The sequence below is a fragment of the Sander lucioperca genome, chromosome 21, assembly GCF_008315115.2.
Source record: "Sander lucioperca isolate FBNREF2018 chromosome 21, SLUC_FBN_1.2, whole genome shotgun sequence".
NCBI classification, from domain to species: domain Eukaryota; kingdom Metazoa; phylum Chordata; class Actinopteri; order Perciformes; family Percidae; genus Sander; species Sander lucioperca.
In genome coordinates, this window is record NC_050193.1 from 12,771,560 (window position 1) to 12,793,001 (window position 21,442).

General features: G+C 36.5%; 1 protein-coding gene and 1 gene segment (V, D, J or C); both read right to left on the minus strand.

The window, feature by feature from the left end:
- Window positions 1-286: 286 nt before the first annotated feature.
- On the minus strand, window positions 287-5,239 carry LOC116051853 (Ig heavy chain C region, membrane-bound form). 2 transcript variants are annotated; one of them, XM_035997157.1, is made up of 10 exons: window positions 4,474-5,239; window positions 4,032-4,349; window positions 3,574-3,879; window positions 3,172-3,483; window positions 2,807-3,091; window positions 2,309-2,635; window positions 1,822-2,139; window positions 1,150-1,434; window positions 824-972; window positions 287-607 (listed from the first exon to the last, which is right to left on the minus strand). In XM_035997157.1, exons 1-10 carry the CDS (start codon window positions 4,526-4,528, stop codon window positions 599-601), a joined length of 2,364 nt encoding a protein of 787 aa, XP_035853050.1. In that variant the 5' UTR covers window positions 4,529-5,239; the 3' UTR covers window positions 287-598. The 2 variants fall into 2 exon arrangements, with proteins under 2 accessions (XP_035853050.1, XP_035853051.1); XM_035997158.1 differs by lacking the exon at window positions 1,822-2,139 and having other exon boundaries at window positions 1,150-1,428; window positions 4,474-4,782.
- A 2,170-nt stretch (window positions 5,240-7,409) lies between these two features.
- LOC116051854 lies at window positions 7,410-11,404 on the minus strand. The segment is given in 5 exon segments: window positions 7,410-7,914; window positions 8,089-8,409; window positions 8,515-8,863; window positions 10,186-10,484; window positions 11,315-11,404. Coding segments are annotated over 5 exon segments (1,377 nt in total).
- Between the last annotated feature and the right edge of the window lie 10,038 nt (window positions 11,405-21,442).

Below are 21,442 nucleotides of genomic sequence, written 5' to 3' on the forward strand. Positions count from 1 at the left end.
TGCACCTCTGTATCATACTGCTTAGTAAGTCCAGTTCTTGCCTGCCAGCATCTTCAAATTATTACACAACTAGTGTTTTACATAGAGGTGGCAAATCACCACTGCTGCATGTGGAGCTTTGTCTCACTCTAGCGGACAATATGAGTAATACAGGGGGCCGTACATGTGACATGGTATACTTTGTTAGAAAGAAAAAATACAGTTTCATATCAGCATTTGTCATCCTTTGTGTTATTGTTATCAATGAAGCAAATTATGATAACTGTTTTTCATATTTTTATTTTTGTAAATGCAAGAATGAGTCCAGTGATAGAATGTGTGTTCATTACATTGGTATTTGAATCTGAAAGTCAGAATTTAAAGCTTCATGTATTTTATTTATCTATTGTTGTCTTGTTTCCTCTTACACACATGCACTACATACATGAAACATAAAAAAAGAAATGAATATAGTACAAACTAGTTTCATAACATAATAAAAGAAAGAAGTAGCAGAAATTAATTTATTACATCCTAAAACTAGAAAGGCCATCTGCCATCAAAAATCCTCATTAGTCCACATGTGGCTCATTAAATGGGATCTGTCCTTTGGTCATCTTCACTTAGTCTAAAAGGAGAAAACAGAGAATGTGTCAGGATCTGGGGGACAGTTTTTTGTTTTGTACAAAACAAATGCTAAATTCAAACTAGCCGAAAATATTAGTATTCCAGAATCATTACAATATTAAACATAAGAGAGATATTACAACCCTACAGTGATATGAACTACAGCACTGGAAGATTATTTTAAAATACCAAAACTACTACAACTGTTGTATCTTACCTTAATCATGGTAGCCAAGACACCAAAGATAATCGAGATGAGGAAAAAAATGAGAAAAGTGAAAGCCATATACCAGCTTTCCACATCTGTGTCTTGGTTTACTTCAGCATGCATGAGGTCATCTAAGAAATTACAGTCCTCCAAGATGTCTATGAAAGAATTAAAATGAGATTTATTAATTACGGTAACTTTTAAACTGGAAGACAGATTCCAAAGATTTAGTAATAAATATATCCATGCAGTTACAAAAACTATATATGTGGTTAACTTAGTATGTGCAGTGTTTAATGTACAAGAAAGACTTGAATCAATGGACAAACTAACACCTGGTTTAGATATATCCCGGGATAGGGTGGTGTTTGCATGTGTCACCATGCAGGTGAGGACTGCCCCACGTAACCAGATGACTTGGGACAGACGAAGGTGGCTTTGGATGCTGAACTTTCCGTTTGGGCCTCTGTGGGGTTCACTAGTGTTATAGTCCCACAGTTCCTTGCCATCGAGTAACCAAGTGATGTTAATGGACGCTGGGCTGAAATTAGAGACCAGGCACACAAGTTCACCAGAGCCCTGGAGCAAGGTGGCTGAAGGTTTGCTGTAGGTGACTGTGGCTGGGGAAAATAGTGAGAAAAGGTTGGTTTTTGTTAGTGAATTTGTATTGGGTAAGATCATGGAACAAGACAAATCAATGAAAATGTGTATGGGAAGGCTTTCATAAAAAATTAAATCACTTTAATTAAGTGAAAACAAATGTTCTAAAGGTGATACACCTCTTTCTTTCTTCTTTACTCTTGTGCTTACATGACTGACAATGAGCAGGATAAAACAGAGTACAGTAAAGAAAGGATCGGATTTTGCGTGTCTATTTTAGCTCATACAATCACCTAAAATATATCACCATTAAAATAAATGTGTACTGGCTAATACGCATTGGCTGGATCATGTAATGAACAACACCAGTCAACTTCAATTTTGCTAAATGCAAATTCTCAGCTCACCAAACACATCCTTTATGGTGCTGTTAAAAGGTGTTTCAGATGTCTCATGTCTGACAACACAAGAATACGTAGACTCATTGTCCTCAGTTTTTGATGTGTTTAGTCTGCTGCTCATTGAGTAAGTGCTGCTCCCTGTGTATTTCCATGCAGGACTGTTGGTGTAGCGAGTTGCAGGGAGTCTCTGGCCATTCTTTTCCCAGTACACTATGATGTTAGATGGGAAAAATCCAGACACTAGGCAAATAACTGCGAGGACGTCTGAAGTAGACTGGTCAGAGGCAGTTGATTGCATTATCTTCACTGCTGGTGGATACAGGTCTTGAGGAACACAAAAAGAAGACAAACGTAAATAAAACTATATAATTTGACCATTTCAGTCACTTTTTTTTTTTTTTTATGGAAAGTATCGGATGCAATCTTGCCTTAAACTATGTTGAACCACAAATTCAGAAATGGCAATAAACATTTGCAAATAATGATGTACTACCTCTGCTTTTGCTTATATGGTCCTCGTAGCTCTTGTTGGAACATCGATGCTTTGCCTCGCAAGACACTTGTTTATATGCATGCCAATCCTCCGCTAACACATTGAGGGAGCTCCACAAAGTCTCTGTCCCATTGCTGTGACTCACTGGTGGCTCCTTATGGACATTGAGGGAATAACTGTTCCCATCTACTTTCCAGGTGACAGAGAAATCATTAAGAGAAGGACCGACTAGAAGACAGGTAATAGTCACCGGACCCTTGTTCTGAAGCTCCTGGAGTGGTGGTCCCTGAACATATATGCCAAGTTTCTGAGATGATGCTGGAGTTACTGGAAAAAAAGAACGTGACATTAAAGAGGGAGAAAATGCAACACCGATCAAGAATTGATTATGAGGAAAAAAATGTCTCAAATGTTTAATGGATGATTAAAAAAATATGTGAATGTATCTATTCAACACTTAATGCATTGCTGTAATTATGGATTGTGTTTTCATTTTACCTGAACAGAGGCTGATGTCTTTTCTCACATTTGAGTTCAGAGACTTTTCAGTTACTTCACAAGTGAACACCTTCCCTTTGCTCCACTCTGTGCGAGGGATATTAAGATGACTGGTTGCTGCCACACGTCCATCTGCACCCATGCTGATTTCATAAGTTGATGAAGATCTTTGCTGAGACTCAGAAGACCATTTAATTTGAGGGTTGAAGCCCCATGCAGAGCATACGAGCCTCTGTTGTTCTGATTCTTCACTGGGGGCCAGAAGAAGTTCCATTGATGGGTCCACTGAAGGAGAGATGAATCAGTGCATCAATGAATACGTGCTAAACATAAAATTGTCATTAAGGGAAAGAAAAGCAACTCACCAAAAACATTGCCAGTGGAGTTTGACTTGAAGTTGCCTGAGAAGCCTTGGTTCACTCTGCAGCTGAAACTTGTATCTTTCTTCCAGGAACTTGTAGGGATAGAGAATCTTCTGCTGATTGAATGGAGGCCTGGGACTTCAGGAAGATCAACATACTGTTTGTCAGAGATGTCAACACTGTTGGCCTGAAAGGTGACGTACAGGTCACGTGATGAGAGTTGTGTGACATCACACTCCAGCACGGTGCTGTCCCCCTTGAGCAAATCTTTGAGGGATCTTCTAATTTCAACCAACGGGGCTGTAACTGCAGGCCCTTGATGATACAGAAGAAATATGTAAAATTATTCTATTATAGCTTTGCTGTCACAAGACGTCTGATTTTCATGTTGTATAGTCATCTTACCTGCAACACTCACAGTCCTCTCAGTGGATGAGAAGCACTTATGTTCAGCTTTACATGTTATAGACTTGAGTTCTATCCATTGACTTAATGAAACCATCACTTTACTGGTTATATGAGTTGTGTTTTTGTCCTTGATCACTGTTTCTGTAAGAGATGCGACACTCCCATCCATCAGCCAGGTCACCTTGGCATCAAGAACAGTGCGGACCAAACATGTTGCTTTCACAGAGTTAGTGGATTCTGTCATCATTACTGTCTTGAAGCTGGGGATCTCCACGTGGATGGAAGGAGGGGCACTTCCATGGACTGCAGGAAAAAAAAGTTTTTAGCTGCAAATGTTAATCTAAATCAAACTAAATTAAAACTCAATCTATTACAACATGCATTTATCTTAAAACATTCATGATATATTAGCTATTTTCATATTGTGCTGTGAGACAGATGCCATACATACTTACTTTGACAAATACTTATTGTTTTGATAAATTCCTGATCTTTGTGTTTGGACTTGCATGTAAAACTTGAGCCATGTGCCCAAACAGTCACATTTGGCTCAATCTCACTGCTTAGACTGAAGGTTTTCTCCATTCCGTCCACACTCTGCAGCTTTGTTTGGATGGTGGCAATCTTAAGAGGTTGGTTGTCCTGCTTCCACTCCACACTCAGTTTGTCTGGGAAGAAGCCTCTTAGGGTGCAGAGGAGTCTGACTGGTGAGGCCTTGTATTCACCTTCCCAGACAGGGTGTAATGTGATGTTTGGAGAGACGATCCGCTCAGCTAAAATAGAAAAGAGATCATTTTGTCTTTAATTGCCTTATTTTAAACATGGGATATGGACTTTTGTTTTATTTGTTTACTTTTCTAAATATGAGCTGATTTAATCTTTCTCAGTTATACATACCTTTTAGATATTGGTTAAGTAACCAACTGTGGTGTCTCAATTCTAAGTGTAACATCTCTGTATTTAGGCTAGGTGGCAGAGTTGTACTTTTACAGTGTCTGGTGACTTAAAGTCAGGTGGAGAAATTGCTGGAGGTCTGTTGCACAGCTGTTGCAGCATGATGGGGCAGAGTGATCAGGGCTAGCAGCAAGCGGAAGCATTGAGTCACACCCAGGTCCCCAAAGGTACCAAAATACAGAAGTGAAACAATGCAAAGAGCAACGGTGCATCACAGACACCAGGTGTGAGGTGTGGTGGTGCCAGTAAGAGAAACAGAGTGCGCATTTAAATATATCATTTCAGTTTAGATTGTGTGCTCACATATATTTCACATGGCTTCTCATGACTTTGCTAAAGGTTTTAGTTCTCGACTCTTTTAATAATAGACTGGAGAACTAACCGACTGTGAAATCTCCAAATTACACAGTGAGTTGAACATGGGCTGTTGATTCCAGATGCTAGGGAGGTGAACATAGGAACATATTATATAATGAAATCATTTTTGAAATGAGCGAGCATGAACAATTTCAAAATAATTTGAGAAAAAAAGGTTGGAGGAGCAACATCAATGTTTTTCTTCATTTAAGCATTTATTTTCAAAAAGACACAAAGCTCTTGTAATGAAATGAAAAAAGGACAATTGTGATTACTTACATGAAACTATGAGTTTATAAGAAGAAGTGTGAAAAAATACTTTTACACAGAAAGTTCACTTTGTTTCATTTAACCTGAAAAGACATAAAACATAAAACTATAGATTAATAATATTGTGAAATACATGTATCAACATATGGCATAAACACAAATTTACAACTGGCTTCTGTTGCAGTTTGTTGTACTTAATTGATCAATTAATTTAGCTTAATTTACCAGAGAGAAAAAAACATTTCGGGATAATTTTCAACACACGATAATGGCGATACCTGCAGCATAACTATGATTCTGCAAATATAATTCAGTTCAGTATAATAGTGTTACAATTTTTAAATTTATGCTAAGACAATAACTCAATATCCAGAGAGTTGATTCAACACCTCTCCAGTATAATCTGTAAAACTATTATACCTCACAAAGGTGATTTCTATTTGAAGTTTGTAATATTGTTGGTGTCATTGATAGTTGACCATTCGCTGCACTTTTATAATAGAGTATAAAAATCTATATTTAAAAAGATAGGAATTTTTGTTTGTCTGTCAGAGTGGTTAAAAAGTTGTTATAACTAGGCCTGTAAGAATTATTACATTGTTAATTAATTGTCTTTTTTTTTTTTTTACACAATCGCGGAATCTTTAGCAACATTAGCTAAGGTCTTAAGGTGTATGACTGGTAATTGTTGATTTTGTTTAGATATGCCAAATTGTAGTTATATAAGTGGTTACTGGTCGAACTATATATTTGTATTATTATTTCAATTGTTAGTTGTTGGAACTTGACCCTAAACACATTCACAGCAACAGAAATGACAAGTTAGAAAAAATGTTTTATGATAATAAAGAGGCGTGATTTAATTCATAGGCTGTGTATTTGTGTTATTATGTTATCTGGGTCACATGGCAGGGATATAACCAAAATATGTATCCTGGGATTCATTCAAAACTTTAATTTGTTTGCAAAAGTATTAAATAAAAAAATATTTTTTAAATTTTGACTGAAATAGACAAGTTTATTGTTAATCGCAATTATTTCTGAGACAAGTAATTGTACAGCAAAATTTGGGATTGTTACAGCACTAATTATAACACCAACAAGGTGTAGTCAAACATGAATAATGCATAACGATATTTAATGAGGCAGTTGTGATGTGATTACGATGATTGTTATAATGTGCTACTGACATTTCTTCTATGCACTGTATTTTCAGAGGAGTTTTCTTTCAACCCTACTGTGTTGTTTGAATACATACAACTTGGTTGTCTTCTTCTGGTTGAGTTAAATCCAAATATATGCACAACTCTAACATATAAAAATCCTTATTACCTTAATAGCAGTGGTTCCAATGGTAAACAGCAGAGTGATGAGGAAGAGAAGGATGAAGGTGAACGCTGTGCTTCCCATGTTATCTTCTTCTGCGTCTGTGGCACTGTTCCATTGGTCGATGTAGTCTGGATGTACTGCAGAGTAATTATTGAGTTAATACTTGGGACAAACCCAGCTTTAAACAGTAGGCTAGCTCATGAGACAAATCACCAAATTATATTAATGACCAAATTTGGATTCCTTTCATGTAGTAGGGTAACGTATTTTATAACCTCACAGGTCGGAGTGGATCTAATCAGTCAGTCAGTCAGTCAGTCAGTCAGTCAATCAGTCAGTCAGTCAAAGTATAAAATCAACAACATAAATTTGAAGAACAGTAGTGGCATATGTCTTGTTACTTATTACATTGTTATAGGCATAGGACCTTATAGTTTTGCATGTGATTATGGTGATTATAATCATCCTACAATGATCCTGAATTGCTTTTGAAAGACCCCATTATTGGTGTGGCATGCATGACTTGGCTTGTGAATCAGTATATTGTGATATTTGACTGAGAGACCACAGAGCTGGAGTTAGAGTTTAAACAATTATCCATCTTTTGTTGGGGGTGCAAGACCCAGTAGAGGAAACACACGAAGACAAGTCACACAAACAGTGTTAATGCACTGACTACAAATAACATTGAACAAATAGGCTTCATTAAGGTCAATTGTCGGCTAAAGTTAGCGTTATTCTAGTGAATACTATATGATGTTAAAAAAGTTTGATATATTGTTATCAAACATGGTGATAGCTACATCTAATTTGTGTTGCATTAGGACAGCACTGTGACACACACAATAAACATGTAGCTCAAAATATTGGTTAAATAAAGACATAAACAGCATGCGACATACATCAACAGAGTTGCAAAGTGCTTTTTTTTATTTTTTATTTTGAATCTGCATTAAAAAGACAAACACAATGTCAAATCACAAGCAACAAACATTAAACAACAAACAGCAGAAGACACAACGACACAGAATGACGTCTACTAGGCCTTGCACGTTTCAGGGATGTTCAAGTTGAGGTTGACCAGGTTGGTTTTTTCACATGTTCTCTGCCCGATGGACCTGACAATAGCTTTAGATGTGTTAACCACAGACTCATGGTGAACTACACAGCTATACACCATTTCACTGTTTTGCCACTGCTCAAGGGTGAGAGTTAACTGGCCATAAGCAGAATAGGATCCATGGTTTTCTACAGGATTTGTGGTATGGAACTCAAATTCTGAGCCTGCTTCCTCGTCATCAACAAGCCAAGAAACGAAAACCTCCCGAGGGAAGAAGTCTTTCACATAGCAAGTCAGGGTCACCATATTCTTTTTAGTATGTTCTAGTGGAGGTAGCATAAACACTGAAGGACGCTGAATCTTTCCTCCTGCAAGCATGAGAGAACAATTAGGGCTCCTGCTACAGATAAACACACCTGCAGTACTGTAGGAAATCTATGCTACAAATACACTTAGAAATCACACTCATAACATGTTTGATGGCATGACAAAAGGAATTAAACACAGACTTTTTTTGCACAATTGCTGGATAGTTTTCTTACCGATAGGCTTTCCGTAGGTTTTCTTAAGTGGTTCAATCCAATTGTCATGTAGCACTTTGCAGACAAACTTTGTCCCCTGGCTCCATTCGTCATACGTGATGGGAATTGAAGTGCTAAATTCTTTTTTTCCTTTAAGGGAGGCTACTGAAGGATGAAGTATTGTGCGTCCATTGTGGGTCTCCCATGAAATGTCATTGACGGATCCTTTGTTTACCTTGACCCGACATGTTATGTTTCCTTTTCCTTCACGTGAAAACATGTCCTCCATTGTGGGTCCTATGATATCTACCTCCATATCTGCTTCAAGACATGCTTCCCTTGCTGAATGTGTAATTAATAAACAATTAATGAACAGAAATGGCTGAAAAACCATAAGAATTGGAATGACAATTACATATTTTATAGAAACAGTAGCACTTTACTCACCAGGTGAAATGTTTGGTTGGTAGATCACAGTTGAATTCATCAGTGTAGTACACTTACTATGTTTCCCTTTAAACTCGCATGTAACCTGAGTGTTTAAATCCAGCTCATTGGATTTCATCGTGAGAAAACTTGCTGCGCTGTACCGTGTAGCTCCATCATTGTCCTTTCTTCCCTCAAAATGTGTATGGATCTCTTCTATTTTGCTGAATCTTTCTTCTTCATTTTTCAGCCATTTGATCTCATACTCTTTTGGTGAAAAATCTTTGGCAAAGCAGGAGAAGGAAGCCTCGTCTCCCTCATCAGAGGAGGCCAACACACTAAGGGTTGGCGGATAACAAGGCACCGCTGGAAAAAAAACGTACACAAATATATGTATGCGGAAGCAGGGAATCCTATATACAGTATATATATATATGCAGAAGCCAATGTAAACAATGTGCTACAATGCTCATGTAATCTAGATTTTACGATAGCAAAATATGAGTTTATCACTTTTCTGAACTACTGTATGTTATGCAACTTGCACACACATATATGCACATTGTGATTATGCGCCTCGAATTAACACTTACTGTAGCTTTTTTCCAAAATGTGCAGACAGAGTCAAAAGGAAAATGAGGTTTTCATAGTATAACAATTACAAAATTGAAGAGCAGAGCTTAAATGCACACTTCTGCATATACATTGACTGCTTGGGAAAGCAGCGAAAAAGAACACAGTCTGAATGTTATTATCAACATACAGTGAAAGCAGAGACAGACAGGAAGAACTATGATTATGCAGCTAGAAAGAAAGAAGCAAATACTGCAATAAGGTGCAGAGGACATACAGTATGTTAGTAAAGAACAAAATAGAGTGAGTCAGCAGCTGAGCTTCAGCCTTTTCTTTCCACCTCACTGTTTGGTTTTAAAATTAACAATATTTAAGGATGCTGATTTATGCAATTTCATTTGGTAACAGTTTTTTCTTGTTGATTTTTGTTTTGAAATGACAGCTTGGTGTATATTTGTCCCTAAAACAGTAACACCAGTTATTGCTCTCTTTTTTTAAATTCAGTTCAAACATTTAAACACAAGCTCAGAATACATTTATAAATGTGTGGTAAAGTCAGCCTCTAATAACATTTCTCAGAAATATACAAAACCAAGTAATAGAGATTTACTTCTTATTATTACCTAACACTTATTTATGACTGTATTCTATTACCATTATTGTTATTGTGCTGTCCACTGTCTCTTTTTTGTCTTCCTTTAATTGTCTGCATAAAGCACTTAGAACTAAATTTATTGTGCAAATTGTGCTGTTTAAATATAACTATTGTTACATTTTATAACAACAAAAGTTTTTGGAACTTGTAAATTAACTGACAGAGGTCACCAAATGATCTTGAAATTAAGTTGAAATTTGTGAATTTGAAAGTTGTTATCATATGTAGTAGCCTTGTAGTACTTTGTTCACTGCACTGTAAAATATTACACTTTCTTTGCACTTTCTTTGACTGAGTGTATTCTGTTTGATACTGTATTCTACCTCAAGTTATTATTTCTCAGTTACTATTACCAAATTTATATATATATATATATATATATATATATATATATATATATATATATATATATATATATATAATTAATACATACAAAAGGCATTTATAAATGACTTACGAATTGGCTTTCGGAAAATACACTCTTGTGGCTGTCCTGATGCATGCGCCACGGCACATTTGAAAGTCTCCATTGCGTCCCAGTCCTGTCTCCTCACTCGGATTTGACTGACTCCACTATAAACGTTGCCCTTCTGCACCGCAGGGTACTGAATGAAGTCTGTCAAGGCAGCCCCATTTACTTTGTTCCATGCGTAGGTCACTGAGGAGGGTGTGAAGCCGGTGGCAAGGCAGCCAAGAGTGACCATGTCTCCGGTCCCAGAATCACATTGCATCAGAGGAAACACAGTTGGTGCAGTTGGAGTGGCTAAGAAAGGAAAAACATATACATGTAATTAAAATACAAAAATATTTTTTTTCACCAAGCATTGGTTAAAACAGAGAGAAGACAATTGAGTTGATAAATAGAGTAACAACGCACAATATTTAATGCATTACCTTGTAATATGTTGACAGTGGAGATTTCAAGTGCCCTCCATAAACCGACCTTAATTTTTCCCTATCCCATTTATTTAGATGTTTGTTGCACTAAAGTTTAGCGCCTTCAATAATATTATTTGTGGTAGTTTTTTTGTTATTATTATATATAAATAGGTCAATTACTTTAAATGCACAACTTTTACAGTAATCATTAGTCATTTTTTAAGTAGAAGGAATGAAGGTTGTCAATTACCGTCCACTGAGCAGATGGCAATCATTGTTACAAAAATGTATTACTTTTAGTCAATTAAGCAGTTATGAACAGTATGATATGAGTATTCTTACCTGATGAAACAGTTACCGTTGTACCCTTTCCCCAGTAGTCAAAAGCACCGTAGTAGCACAGTGCTGAATCTACTTAGCTGTTAGTATGAAAAGACTACATCTAATGATGAGGGCAAAATATCTGCCTTAATATATAATTAATCCCGCTATGTTATAAAATCCACTTAAATAACCGTAAAATACACTAGCCATAATTATCCACCATTATGTTATACTAAGAATATTGCTGTTTGACATTTTACAGTACATACTGATTTTTTTATAATAAAACGCTTAACTTTTAGGTGAGACTTGACATGTCGAGAACTTAAACATGATATTTTGCAGTCTGAAATATACCCTACTGTAGATTTTAAATAGTACAAATCTTACCTGATGACACTGTAACCATAGTGCCTTTTCCCCAGTAGTCGAAAGCCCAGTTGTCACAGTTAAGAGTGTCAATTCACACTTCTCACAAAAACCCGTTACTGTAATATCCCATTACATCCAATTCATGAAGTTTGGTTCTGGCACAACAGTTACAATCAAACTAAAATATACACCTGTTGATAGACTTGCGTTCCAACTGAGCTAAACAGATTCAAACTTTTTACAGATTCTTTGTCAGGCTACAAAATACTGTTGGCTGTTTTTATAACTGGCCTACAGTTGTGACTATAATATGTATTTTGGTAATGCGATTAAGAGTTTCATTCTCTAATCAGACACATTAGCATTACATACCTGAGGTGACGGTAACCATGGTGCCTTTCCCCCAGTAGTCAAAACGGTAGTCACAGTACAATAAATTATTAAGCACTGCATACAAAAACCTGTTCCCCAGATATCTACACTTTCCATCGTATGACAATCTACCCTCGGACATATTTTCCATGGCTTTTGCGAATAAAGATTCAGACGATGGAACCAAACATGATTTGTTTTTCAACACCAACATTTATATTGAGTCTACTGATTACAACACATTAACAATAACGCACAGTATCCCAGAAATAAATGAACTGTGTGGTCTCAAAACTGGACTTCTTAAAAATGACCAATCCTGTTTTTTAATCAAAATGTATTCATTAGATAAAGAAAAAGAAAAATGGCTTACCTGATGTTACTGTAACCATTGTGCCTTTCCCCCAGTAATCAAAACCATTGTCACAGTGTAATATAGCAACGCATTCAACATACAAAAACAAGCACCTTAATGATGCCGTTGATGCCACTGAGGTCTAAGTTTCCTATTTTTAAACAGTGTAATTATTACATTTTCAATATGAAGACAAATAAAGCTTTTTTTACCTGCTGTGACGGTCACCATTGTTCCTTTTCCCCAGTAGTCAAAGTAGTAGTCACAGTGATAGGTTTCAATAGCTCTTTAGTGCAAAAATGTTTTACAGCTTCTTTCATCTTATAATTGATTGTACTTAATCAGTAAACTACTGTATATACCTAACATTTACCCTGATGCGTTTGCTGCAGAGTACATCCTAGTTTAAGTGCAGTTAAAATCAACAAACATTTAATAATAAACAAGAAAATTATGGAGTTGTCTTAGCTCAAAATAGATTTGATTATTACTCACCAGAAGTTACTGTGACTTGTGTCCCTTTCCCCCAGTAGTCAAAGTAGACATCACAGTGATATATTACAATCTGCTTCTAATACAAATACTACAAATGTTGTTAAACTTAGAAAAGAATACATGTTTCACTGACAAAGCAATTCCCACTGCACCATTTAATAACCACTTCCCTTGAGATAGTCATTTCCTGTGGTCTGGGTTATATAAAATGAAGTGTGTTTGCCAACGGTTAGTGAACACTTCCTCTTTATCAGACCCTCCTGTCAGCCCCATGTTCCTGCAGCATGGACTTGATTCAGCCAAATTACTATTAAGCTTGATATAGGTTTATTCATTGGAAGTGTTCACTGGTTCTTTCATAGCTAGGCCTAATTCAGTCAGCCATACATTTAAGAATTTAAACGTAAACACCTTTACTCAACAGTCAGAGCTAAACAGAGATGTGCCATTTGTGATGTGACATGTCTAGGAGGCATCAGCAAGTTCCACAAGTTGTATTCACAGATGTAGTCGGTAAATATTTGAGAGAAAAATTAATTTGAATCAATGTCATAATGCAATTTTTGCTGTTTGTATTTACTTAAATACTGACTAGTTGAGCACACCTGTGCCAATATTTCCTCAGTATTAAGTACAACTAAGAATTCGAGGCTGTGCCAATAATATCACATTGATGATGAGTGCTGTCAATTTGTTGTTAAATTTGAACCAATAACCTAAAGGCAAATAGTAATTCCTGCATGGGCTGTTAGTAGTGTGAGACCATCAACTCACTTTTCTAAAGTTATGCGACTATATGGCAGCTGAAACAGAGAGACTAATCAATCTTGTGTGTGATCAGTGTATCTGTACAGAAAACACAATACTTTGGCATGTAATGATAAATTGCATCGATGCATGATCATAGATTGAAATAAATAAATGGAATAAATTGGAATCAAACAAAAACTTGTTAAAGAAAGTCAGTATCTTCATAAAGGGCAGCTAAGTAACTGTATCAGTGAGTTAGTGTATTTCTTCTAGGGGTCAACGTACTATCATCACTGCATTTCTCAAACAAGCATACAAGCAGAGAATAACCAGGATATTTGAATGCCTCCAGATTTTAGTTCAAGGGTCATGTTTGTGTTTCCAAAAGAAAAACAGAAGGCTTAATCAGCTTTTGCAATGTGTAAACCCTGATGCACTAAAGAATGAGTCTTATCATTGCCGAAGCCATACCCACATTTAGGAAAAAAGCAACGAGTTATTCCATAGTCCAAATTAGCCTGCTTTAGTTAGTCTTGTAGAAATGACCAAAACAAAAGAAAACAGAGCCTAAAAGGGATCTCTGCTTGCCTTCAAGTTGTAGTTACGCAGGACCACGCTTCATCACAAACCTAGATATCCAGGAGCATGTCAGGCTGATTGCAAATGTGATTTCAGGTTTGTTTTTAGCCATACTAGCGGCATGTTTCAATGGATAGCAATGATGGTCTGTTGTTCGGTTGGTCCACCAATTGGTCCTGAAATATCTCGTCAGCCCTTAAATGGATTTTCATTCAAATTTGTACAGACACTCAGACGATCACTTTAACTGAATTTGGGGATCCCCTGACTTTAGAGTTGATATTTGTGGTTTTGAGTGAAATGTCTCACTTACATGGATTTCCATTAAATTTGGTACAGATATTTGTTTTTAACCTCAGGGTGAATTCTATTGACTTTGGTGATCCCCTAACTTTTCATCCAGCAGGTCAAAGTTTTTACTACTTTTCTTCTTCCAGCAGCAGGGGAATGGGTTAACATTAGGTTAGGGTTGAAAATGAGTGGGGGTGCACTAGTGCCTACAATGCCAGCCGCCAACAGCAATTATGAAATAGTGTAGGTGTTATGGGTCCCAAGCGTGGTCCCCTATAAACAGATTATGCTGGAAAAGCTGGAGAAAGTTGTCAAGAGTAACTTTACCTAAGTAGATAGATAGATAGAGATAGAGATACTTTATTTATCCTGAAGGAAATTAAGGTGTCCAATAGCTTATACACAACATGCATACACATAGGCACACAGACATATGACATATGAGATCCATGCACACATACTACAAAAATACAAAGAAAGATATCAATAGTGTGCCCTTACACTAAAGTTTGGACTACAGTGACTACAGTGTGTCGTTCCAGGCTTCAAATCCCCTACTACTTGTGGCTTTGACTATGTGGCCGAGTTTAACACGGATATATATCGTTAAACATTACTGAAAATGACAACAGAAATAAACAAGTTTGCTGATTTCCCATATCTCCGCAATTCAGATCAACTGATTTGTCAACCCGGAAGGAATTTTTGTGTTAGTGCAATGTCACGTGATTTGGTCTATGGATGTCCTTGCAATTTGATGTGTGTTTGGATAATAATTTTGACAAGTTTGTATGCATTCATTTCTTGTTAAACAAACATTTGCTTTATAGAAACATCTAATAATTAATTTGAAACCTTAACTGAACCTAAATTAAGGTTAATCAGTCTGCTGCAATGCCTCTTCAGTGACCCCAATAGTCTTGCTTAGCCAGACCTTCCTCCACAGCGCCGCGTAGGAGGGTCTGGCTAGTCCACACAGCATTCTGGGCGGCGCTAAGCACCCGGCAGAGCCACGGTTCCGCTGCACAATAGCCTCGGGAAGGAACTTGTTTTGGTGGAACATGTGTACGTTCCAAAATTGTTTTAGTCGTGCAACAGAAAACTCAGATTGGACAGATAGTCTCGATTTACCCTGCAGAGATCTGAGGAGCAGTTAACCAGAGTCATCATAAATCAACCGGCATTTAAAATTCTAACACAAACAAAATGGAAGGTAACAGACATCAGGCTAAAAAAAAGAGTGAAATCCGATGGAATTTCCGATGGCAACGGAGCAATCCCGGAAGTGGAACGTCGGGAATATATAGACTAGTGACCCAATGACCCACACACAGTGGCCGGATATTGCCTTTCTTTAATTGAGTCACCAGGTATCGTTAGGCTAGGTTTTGTCTGTAAATAACCAATCTGGTTATATCCAACTGTTTGATCTAGACTAGGCTGAGATTTTGTTGGAGACAGTATCACATAACAGTCTGATGCTGCTATATGCAGCCTCAAGCTAGCTGTCCATCAGTAGTACATACCAGCATTATTTAACGATTTACCACCCTGACAGTGAATAGTCATGTATTTTAGGCGCCTCAAATTGCAGTGAAAACCTTAGTTAACCCACTATACAACTTTTGGGCTTCTCTCTGTATGTGACGGCGCCATTCTTTCTCCTGAAAGGGGCTGCCGCCTTGGCGATTGGCGCATGATGGCGCAATGCTGGTCTAGTTTATACTAACTTATAAGTTAGTATAACTAAGTTATAATTATATTTAATTTACATTTAGTATTGAAATCCTAAAATCATTTTTTCCTTTGATATTATTTTAATAGATTTCTACAAAAGTTGGGATATGTAGCTTGAACTGTTGCTGCTAACCCACCTATTCATTTCAAAACTCTAGTGTTCAGAATACATTTTTGAATGAACGATTTGACATAGTCACTATGTCTATGTCGTAGTCTGCATTACTCAGTGGTACTTGTTCCAACTGTGCTGTGGTGTAAACAAATGGTATCTTATTTATTAATTATTTTGTAAAATAATGTAATTTTGTAATGTAAAAAAGCATACATATCCAGTTTCTCTGGCCTTCTTTTATGTAATGTATTGTCATGTATTATCAGTGCTGGTGTCTGAGACTTTAGCTTTCAGTCTAAAGTTTCCGTTTGTTAACTGGATGCGGAAGCACCTGTTGTGGTGAAGATTGTTTCCTCTGTGTTACATAAATATGAACCACCAGTAAGGATGTTGATTACCACAAGACCAAAACGTACAGACATTTTCATTTCTCTTTTGATAGTATCTCTAACTTAAGTCTAGGCCTAACTGTATTTGAGTTTAATACTGTGTTAGTGTAGAAGTACATTTCAAGTTATGGGTAGCAAATAGTAGTTAATGTGATAATTAAATACTTATTTGATCCTTTATATGCAACCGTTAACTCAAATTTAAAACATACTTTAATTAACCTGACATCAAAATAACTATATATATATATGTATATATATATATATATATATATATATATATAAAACATTTTCTGATATTCTCTTTTCTTGAGACACAGTGACTTTGTGCTTTAGATCAGTTCAGGGCAGGTTTTTGTATCACCATATATCACTGTGGTTGCCCCCATACACAGTGACACTTACCCGTACAAAAACCTTTGCTTGATATAGTGCATTACTAGTTTTTTGTACTGTGCGTACTCAGCAGGGGCTCAATCATGACACAGAATTCTACTTTTTCTCTATTTTGATTTCAATTGTACACCTTAAACAATAATTATTCTGTTTTTTAAAATCCATTTTTTTTTACACTTTGGTGATGTTGATCCATTCTAGCGGTAGGGATGGCAAAGTTGGTCTTTCAGTCGGTGGGTCTGTCCACCACTTTTGTCCAGGCTGAAATGTCTCAACATGGGTGAGGGGGGGAAATTTGTACGGACATTCATGGTCCCCAGGCAATGAATCATAATGATTATGTTGATTCTCAACCGTCTTAACCGCCTGATATGGTGCATGCTCAGGACAGGTTTTTGTATTACCACATATCACTGTGGCCACCCGTCATACACAGTGCCACAAACTCATACAAAAACCTTTGCCTGATATATTGAGTGGTCAGCATTTTGTACTGGTTGTACTCAGCAGGAGTATTTACTATATTTCAGCACCTTTTTACAGTAAAACTATAAAATCATAAAAGGACATTACACTTTTGCTCTTTTCAAGTTTACCCTTTGAAACCTAATTATTGCTTCTTTTTTTTTTACTTGAAAATATTTACATTATCCTCTCTGTGTTAAAGAAACAATCACTTTTAAGCTCATAATATCCAAACAACCATTTGTGTTTGATTTTGCTTTTCCTAAGAAGAGTTTTATTGGACACATACAAGCAGCAGAAAGTAGTCTCACCTTCTGACTTGTTTTCTGTATCAGGATCATACACATTCCCTTCTCAGTGAAAGGTTTTTGTCATAGGATGTATCACTGTGCTGCCATAGCTGCTACTATATCGAGCACTGTGACATAACTCCATACAAAAACTCCACATTGACTGTCATGGCACAGAAATGATGTTGCTTTAACTGTTTCTCATATTAGTTTAACAAGCAATGTTAAAGGACAATTCCGGCGCAAAACGAACCTAGGGGTTAATAACAGATGTGTACCCACTCTGTCGTTCTCTGGGACATGTTTTCATGCTAATCGAATGTGTTTGTAGCTTGAAACAAGCTAGCACGGACCGCTGATTAGCTTACAACGCTAGTACTCTGGGCACAGGGAAAGTAAAAACAAATCGCTATTTATACCACTAAAAAGGCTAAAAATATCACCAAACTTTAACGGTAGCATAATGAGGGTCCCTAAATGTTAACTGAAGCACTGAGAACAGTGTAAGTGTACAGACAGTTTATTAAAAAGATAGTTTAGAAAGACAGTAGCTCCCAAGACGGCGGCCGCCTGTATACGAGAACGCAACTGTCTTTATAATCTATCTTTTTAATAAACTGTCTGTATACTTACAAAGTTCTCAATGCTTCGGTTAACATTTAGGGAGCCTCATTATGCTACCGTTGAAGTATGGTGATATTTTGAGCATTGTTAGTGGTATAAATAGCGATTTGTTTTTACTTTCCCTGTGCCCCGAATACTGTTATTAACCCCTAGGTTCGTTTTGCGCCAGAATTGTCCTTTAAGAGAACAGAATCAGAAGTGCAAAAGTTCCCTGATGATGGTTTTTAAAATGTTTTTATTTATTTTTGGGTTATGTTGTACACACTAGTGAAAAGAGGTTCACAATTATCATACTTATACAATTAAACAAACACATATAAATAGCCTATTGTTATTGAGCTACTTTGTGCAGTAGAATCATGGACAAATGGCATCTACCTAATCTGAATGAGAAACAAAACTACTGTAGAATCAAACATGATCAGTAGACTCTGGTAAGGTTGATACTTCATACCCAGTATATCTTGGTATCAGCAGTGCAAAAGTGCCCTGATGATTTATTTTTATTTTTATTAATTTATTGATTTAATTTAGTCATATTGAAAAGTGCTTTACAATCATGATACTGACACAATTAAACAAACACAAATTGTTATTGACCCATACAAATGGCATCTACCTAATTTTAATAAGAAACAAAACTATTCCAGTGTATCTTTTGAGACATATCATCCAAAATGTGGGTGACCTATGATGTTAAGGGGTTCTCATAGTTTTGCACTTTCTGTGTCTTAGAAGTAGATTTAAAGTCATGGGCCAAAAAATATATGGGTAGCAATAGAAGTTATTTTGATAATTAAATAGCAAAATAACTACTATTGCTTGGATACCTTGGATTTTAAATGTATGACCATTAACACACATTTAAAGCATATCTTTTTACCCCTTGAAACCTAATCATTTCTGTTTTGTTTTATTTTACTTAATGAAAGTTAATATTTACATGATCCTCTGTTTAGGAAACTGTATCACCTTTAAGCTCATGATGTCCTGACACAGGGCAGGTTTTTGTTTCACCATATATCACTGTGGGTGCCCCATACACAGTGACACTTACTCGTACAAAAACCTTTGCTTGATATAGTGCATTACTAGATTTTTGTACTGTGCGTACTCAGCAGGGGCTCAATCATGACACAACATTCTACTTTTTCTCCATTTTGATTTCAATTGTACACCTTAAACAATAATTATTCTGTTTGTGAAAATCAAATTTTTTTTACACTTTGGTGATGTTGATCCATTCTAGCGGTAGGGATGGTAAAGTTGGTGTGTCAGTCGGTCGGTCTGTCCACCACTTTTGTCCAGGCTGAAATGTCTCAACATGGGTGAGGGGGGGGGGGGTTTCTACACACGGTCATGGTCCCCAGGCGCTAAATCATAATGATTATGTTGATTCCCAACCGTTGCCTGATATGGTGCATGCTCAGGACAGGTTTTTGTATTACCACATATCACTGTGACCATCCGTCATACACAGTGCCACAAACTCATACAAAAACCTTTGCCTGATATAATGCGTGGTCAGTATTTTGTACTCTTTGTACTCAGCAGGAGTATTTACTATATTTCAGCACCTTTTTACAGTAAAACTATAAAATCATAAAAGGACATTAAACTCATAATATCCAAACAACCACTCTTCTTTTCCTAAGAAGAGTTTTATTGGACACATACAAGCAGCAGAAAGTAGTCTCACCTTCTGACTTGTTTTCTGTATCAGGATCATACACATTTCCTTCTTAGTGAAAGGTTTTTGTCATAGGATGTATCACTGTGCTGCCATAGCCGCTATCAAGCACTGTGACATAACTCCATACAAAAACTCCACATTGACTGTCATGGCACAGAAATGCTGTTGCTTTAACTGTGTTTCTCATATTAGTTTAACAAGCAATGTTAAGAGAACAGAAGCAGAAGTGCAAAAGGGTTAGGGTTAGCCCTGACCCTGATGATGGTTTTTAAAATGTATTTATTTTTTTTGGGTTATGTTGTACACACTAGTGAAAGGGCTTCACAATTATCATATTTATACAATTAAAACAAACCCATATAAATAGCCTATTGTTATTGAGCTACTTTGTGCAGTAGAATCATGGACAAATGGCATCTACCTAATTTGAATGAGAAACAAAACTACTGTAGAATCAAACATGATCAATAGGCTCTGGTAAGGTTGATACTTCATACCCAGTATATCTTTCCAGGAATATCATCCAAAGGTTGTGTGACCTAACACAAAGGGGTTGCCATATTTACTTTAAACTGTATGTGTCTTAGTGTAGAAGTAGATTTAAAGTAATTTGCCAAAACAATATACAGTACAGTATGTGTAGCAATTAGGGGTAGACTAAAACTGAAAAAATACCACATTCCAATTCCACATTAATGTAATCTACCCTTCCACTACTCCATTAAATATGACTTTTCTTCTAATAAATGTGTAAAATGTCTTGGTTTTGTGACTGTATCCTCTCTTTCTTGAGGCACAGTGACTTTGTGCCTCAAGACTAGGTTTTTGTACTACCACACATCACTGTGGCCACCACCCAGGTACACAATGCCACATACTCATACAAAAACCTTTGCCTGATATTGAGCGTGGTCAGTATTTTGTACTCTTTGTACTCAGCAGAACTATGTACTATATTTCAGTACATTTTTATCCAGTAAAACTATGAAATCATGAAAAAAACGTTCAACTTTTGCTTTGTATTATTATTATTTTTTTTTTCTTTTAACTTAATTGCTGATTTTTCTTATACTTTGTGAAAATGTACATGAACCCCTGTGTTAAGGAAAGTGTATCCCTTTTAAGCTCACGATATCCTGACACAACTCTGTGTAGGAACACACTATTCACCGTCTTTAAACGTCTTTGCTTTTCCTAAGAAGAGCATACAGGCAGCAGAAAACAGTTTCACCTTCTGATTTGTGTTCTGTATCAGCATCATTTCTTTCTCAGCGGAAGGAGGTTTTTGTCATAGGATGAATTACTGTGGTAGCTGCTATATTCTGCACTGTGATATAACTCCATACAAAAACTCCACCCTGCACACTGGCTATCACAACATACATATTATGTTACTTTAAGTAGCCTAATGTAAATATCTAATCATGTGTGTGTGTGTGTGTGTGTTTGTAATTTGAATAAGAAACCAAACTATTCCAGTGCATATTTTGAGGCATTTCATACAAAGGTTGGGTGACCTATAATGTTAAGGGGTTCTCATAGTTTTGCACTTTCTGTGTCTTAGAAGTAGATTTAATGTCATGGGCCAAAGAGTA

Bases quoted from the DNA above. Each gene is read 5' to 3' on its own strand.
- LOC116051853 (XM_035997157.1), bottom strand. From the start codon at position 4,528: ATGTTACACTTAGAATTGAGACACCACAGTTGGTTACTTAACCAATAT. The intron at 3,880-4,031 runs GTAAGTATGTAT...TTTTTCCTGCAG, and splicing joins AACAATAAGTATTTGTCAAA to TCCATGGAAGTGCCCCTCCT. The intron at 3,092-3,171 runs GTGAGTTGCTTT...TCTCTCCTTCAG, and splicing joins CTCCACTGGCAATGTTTTTG to TGGACCCATCAATGGAACTT.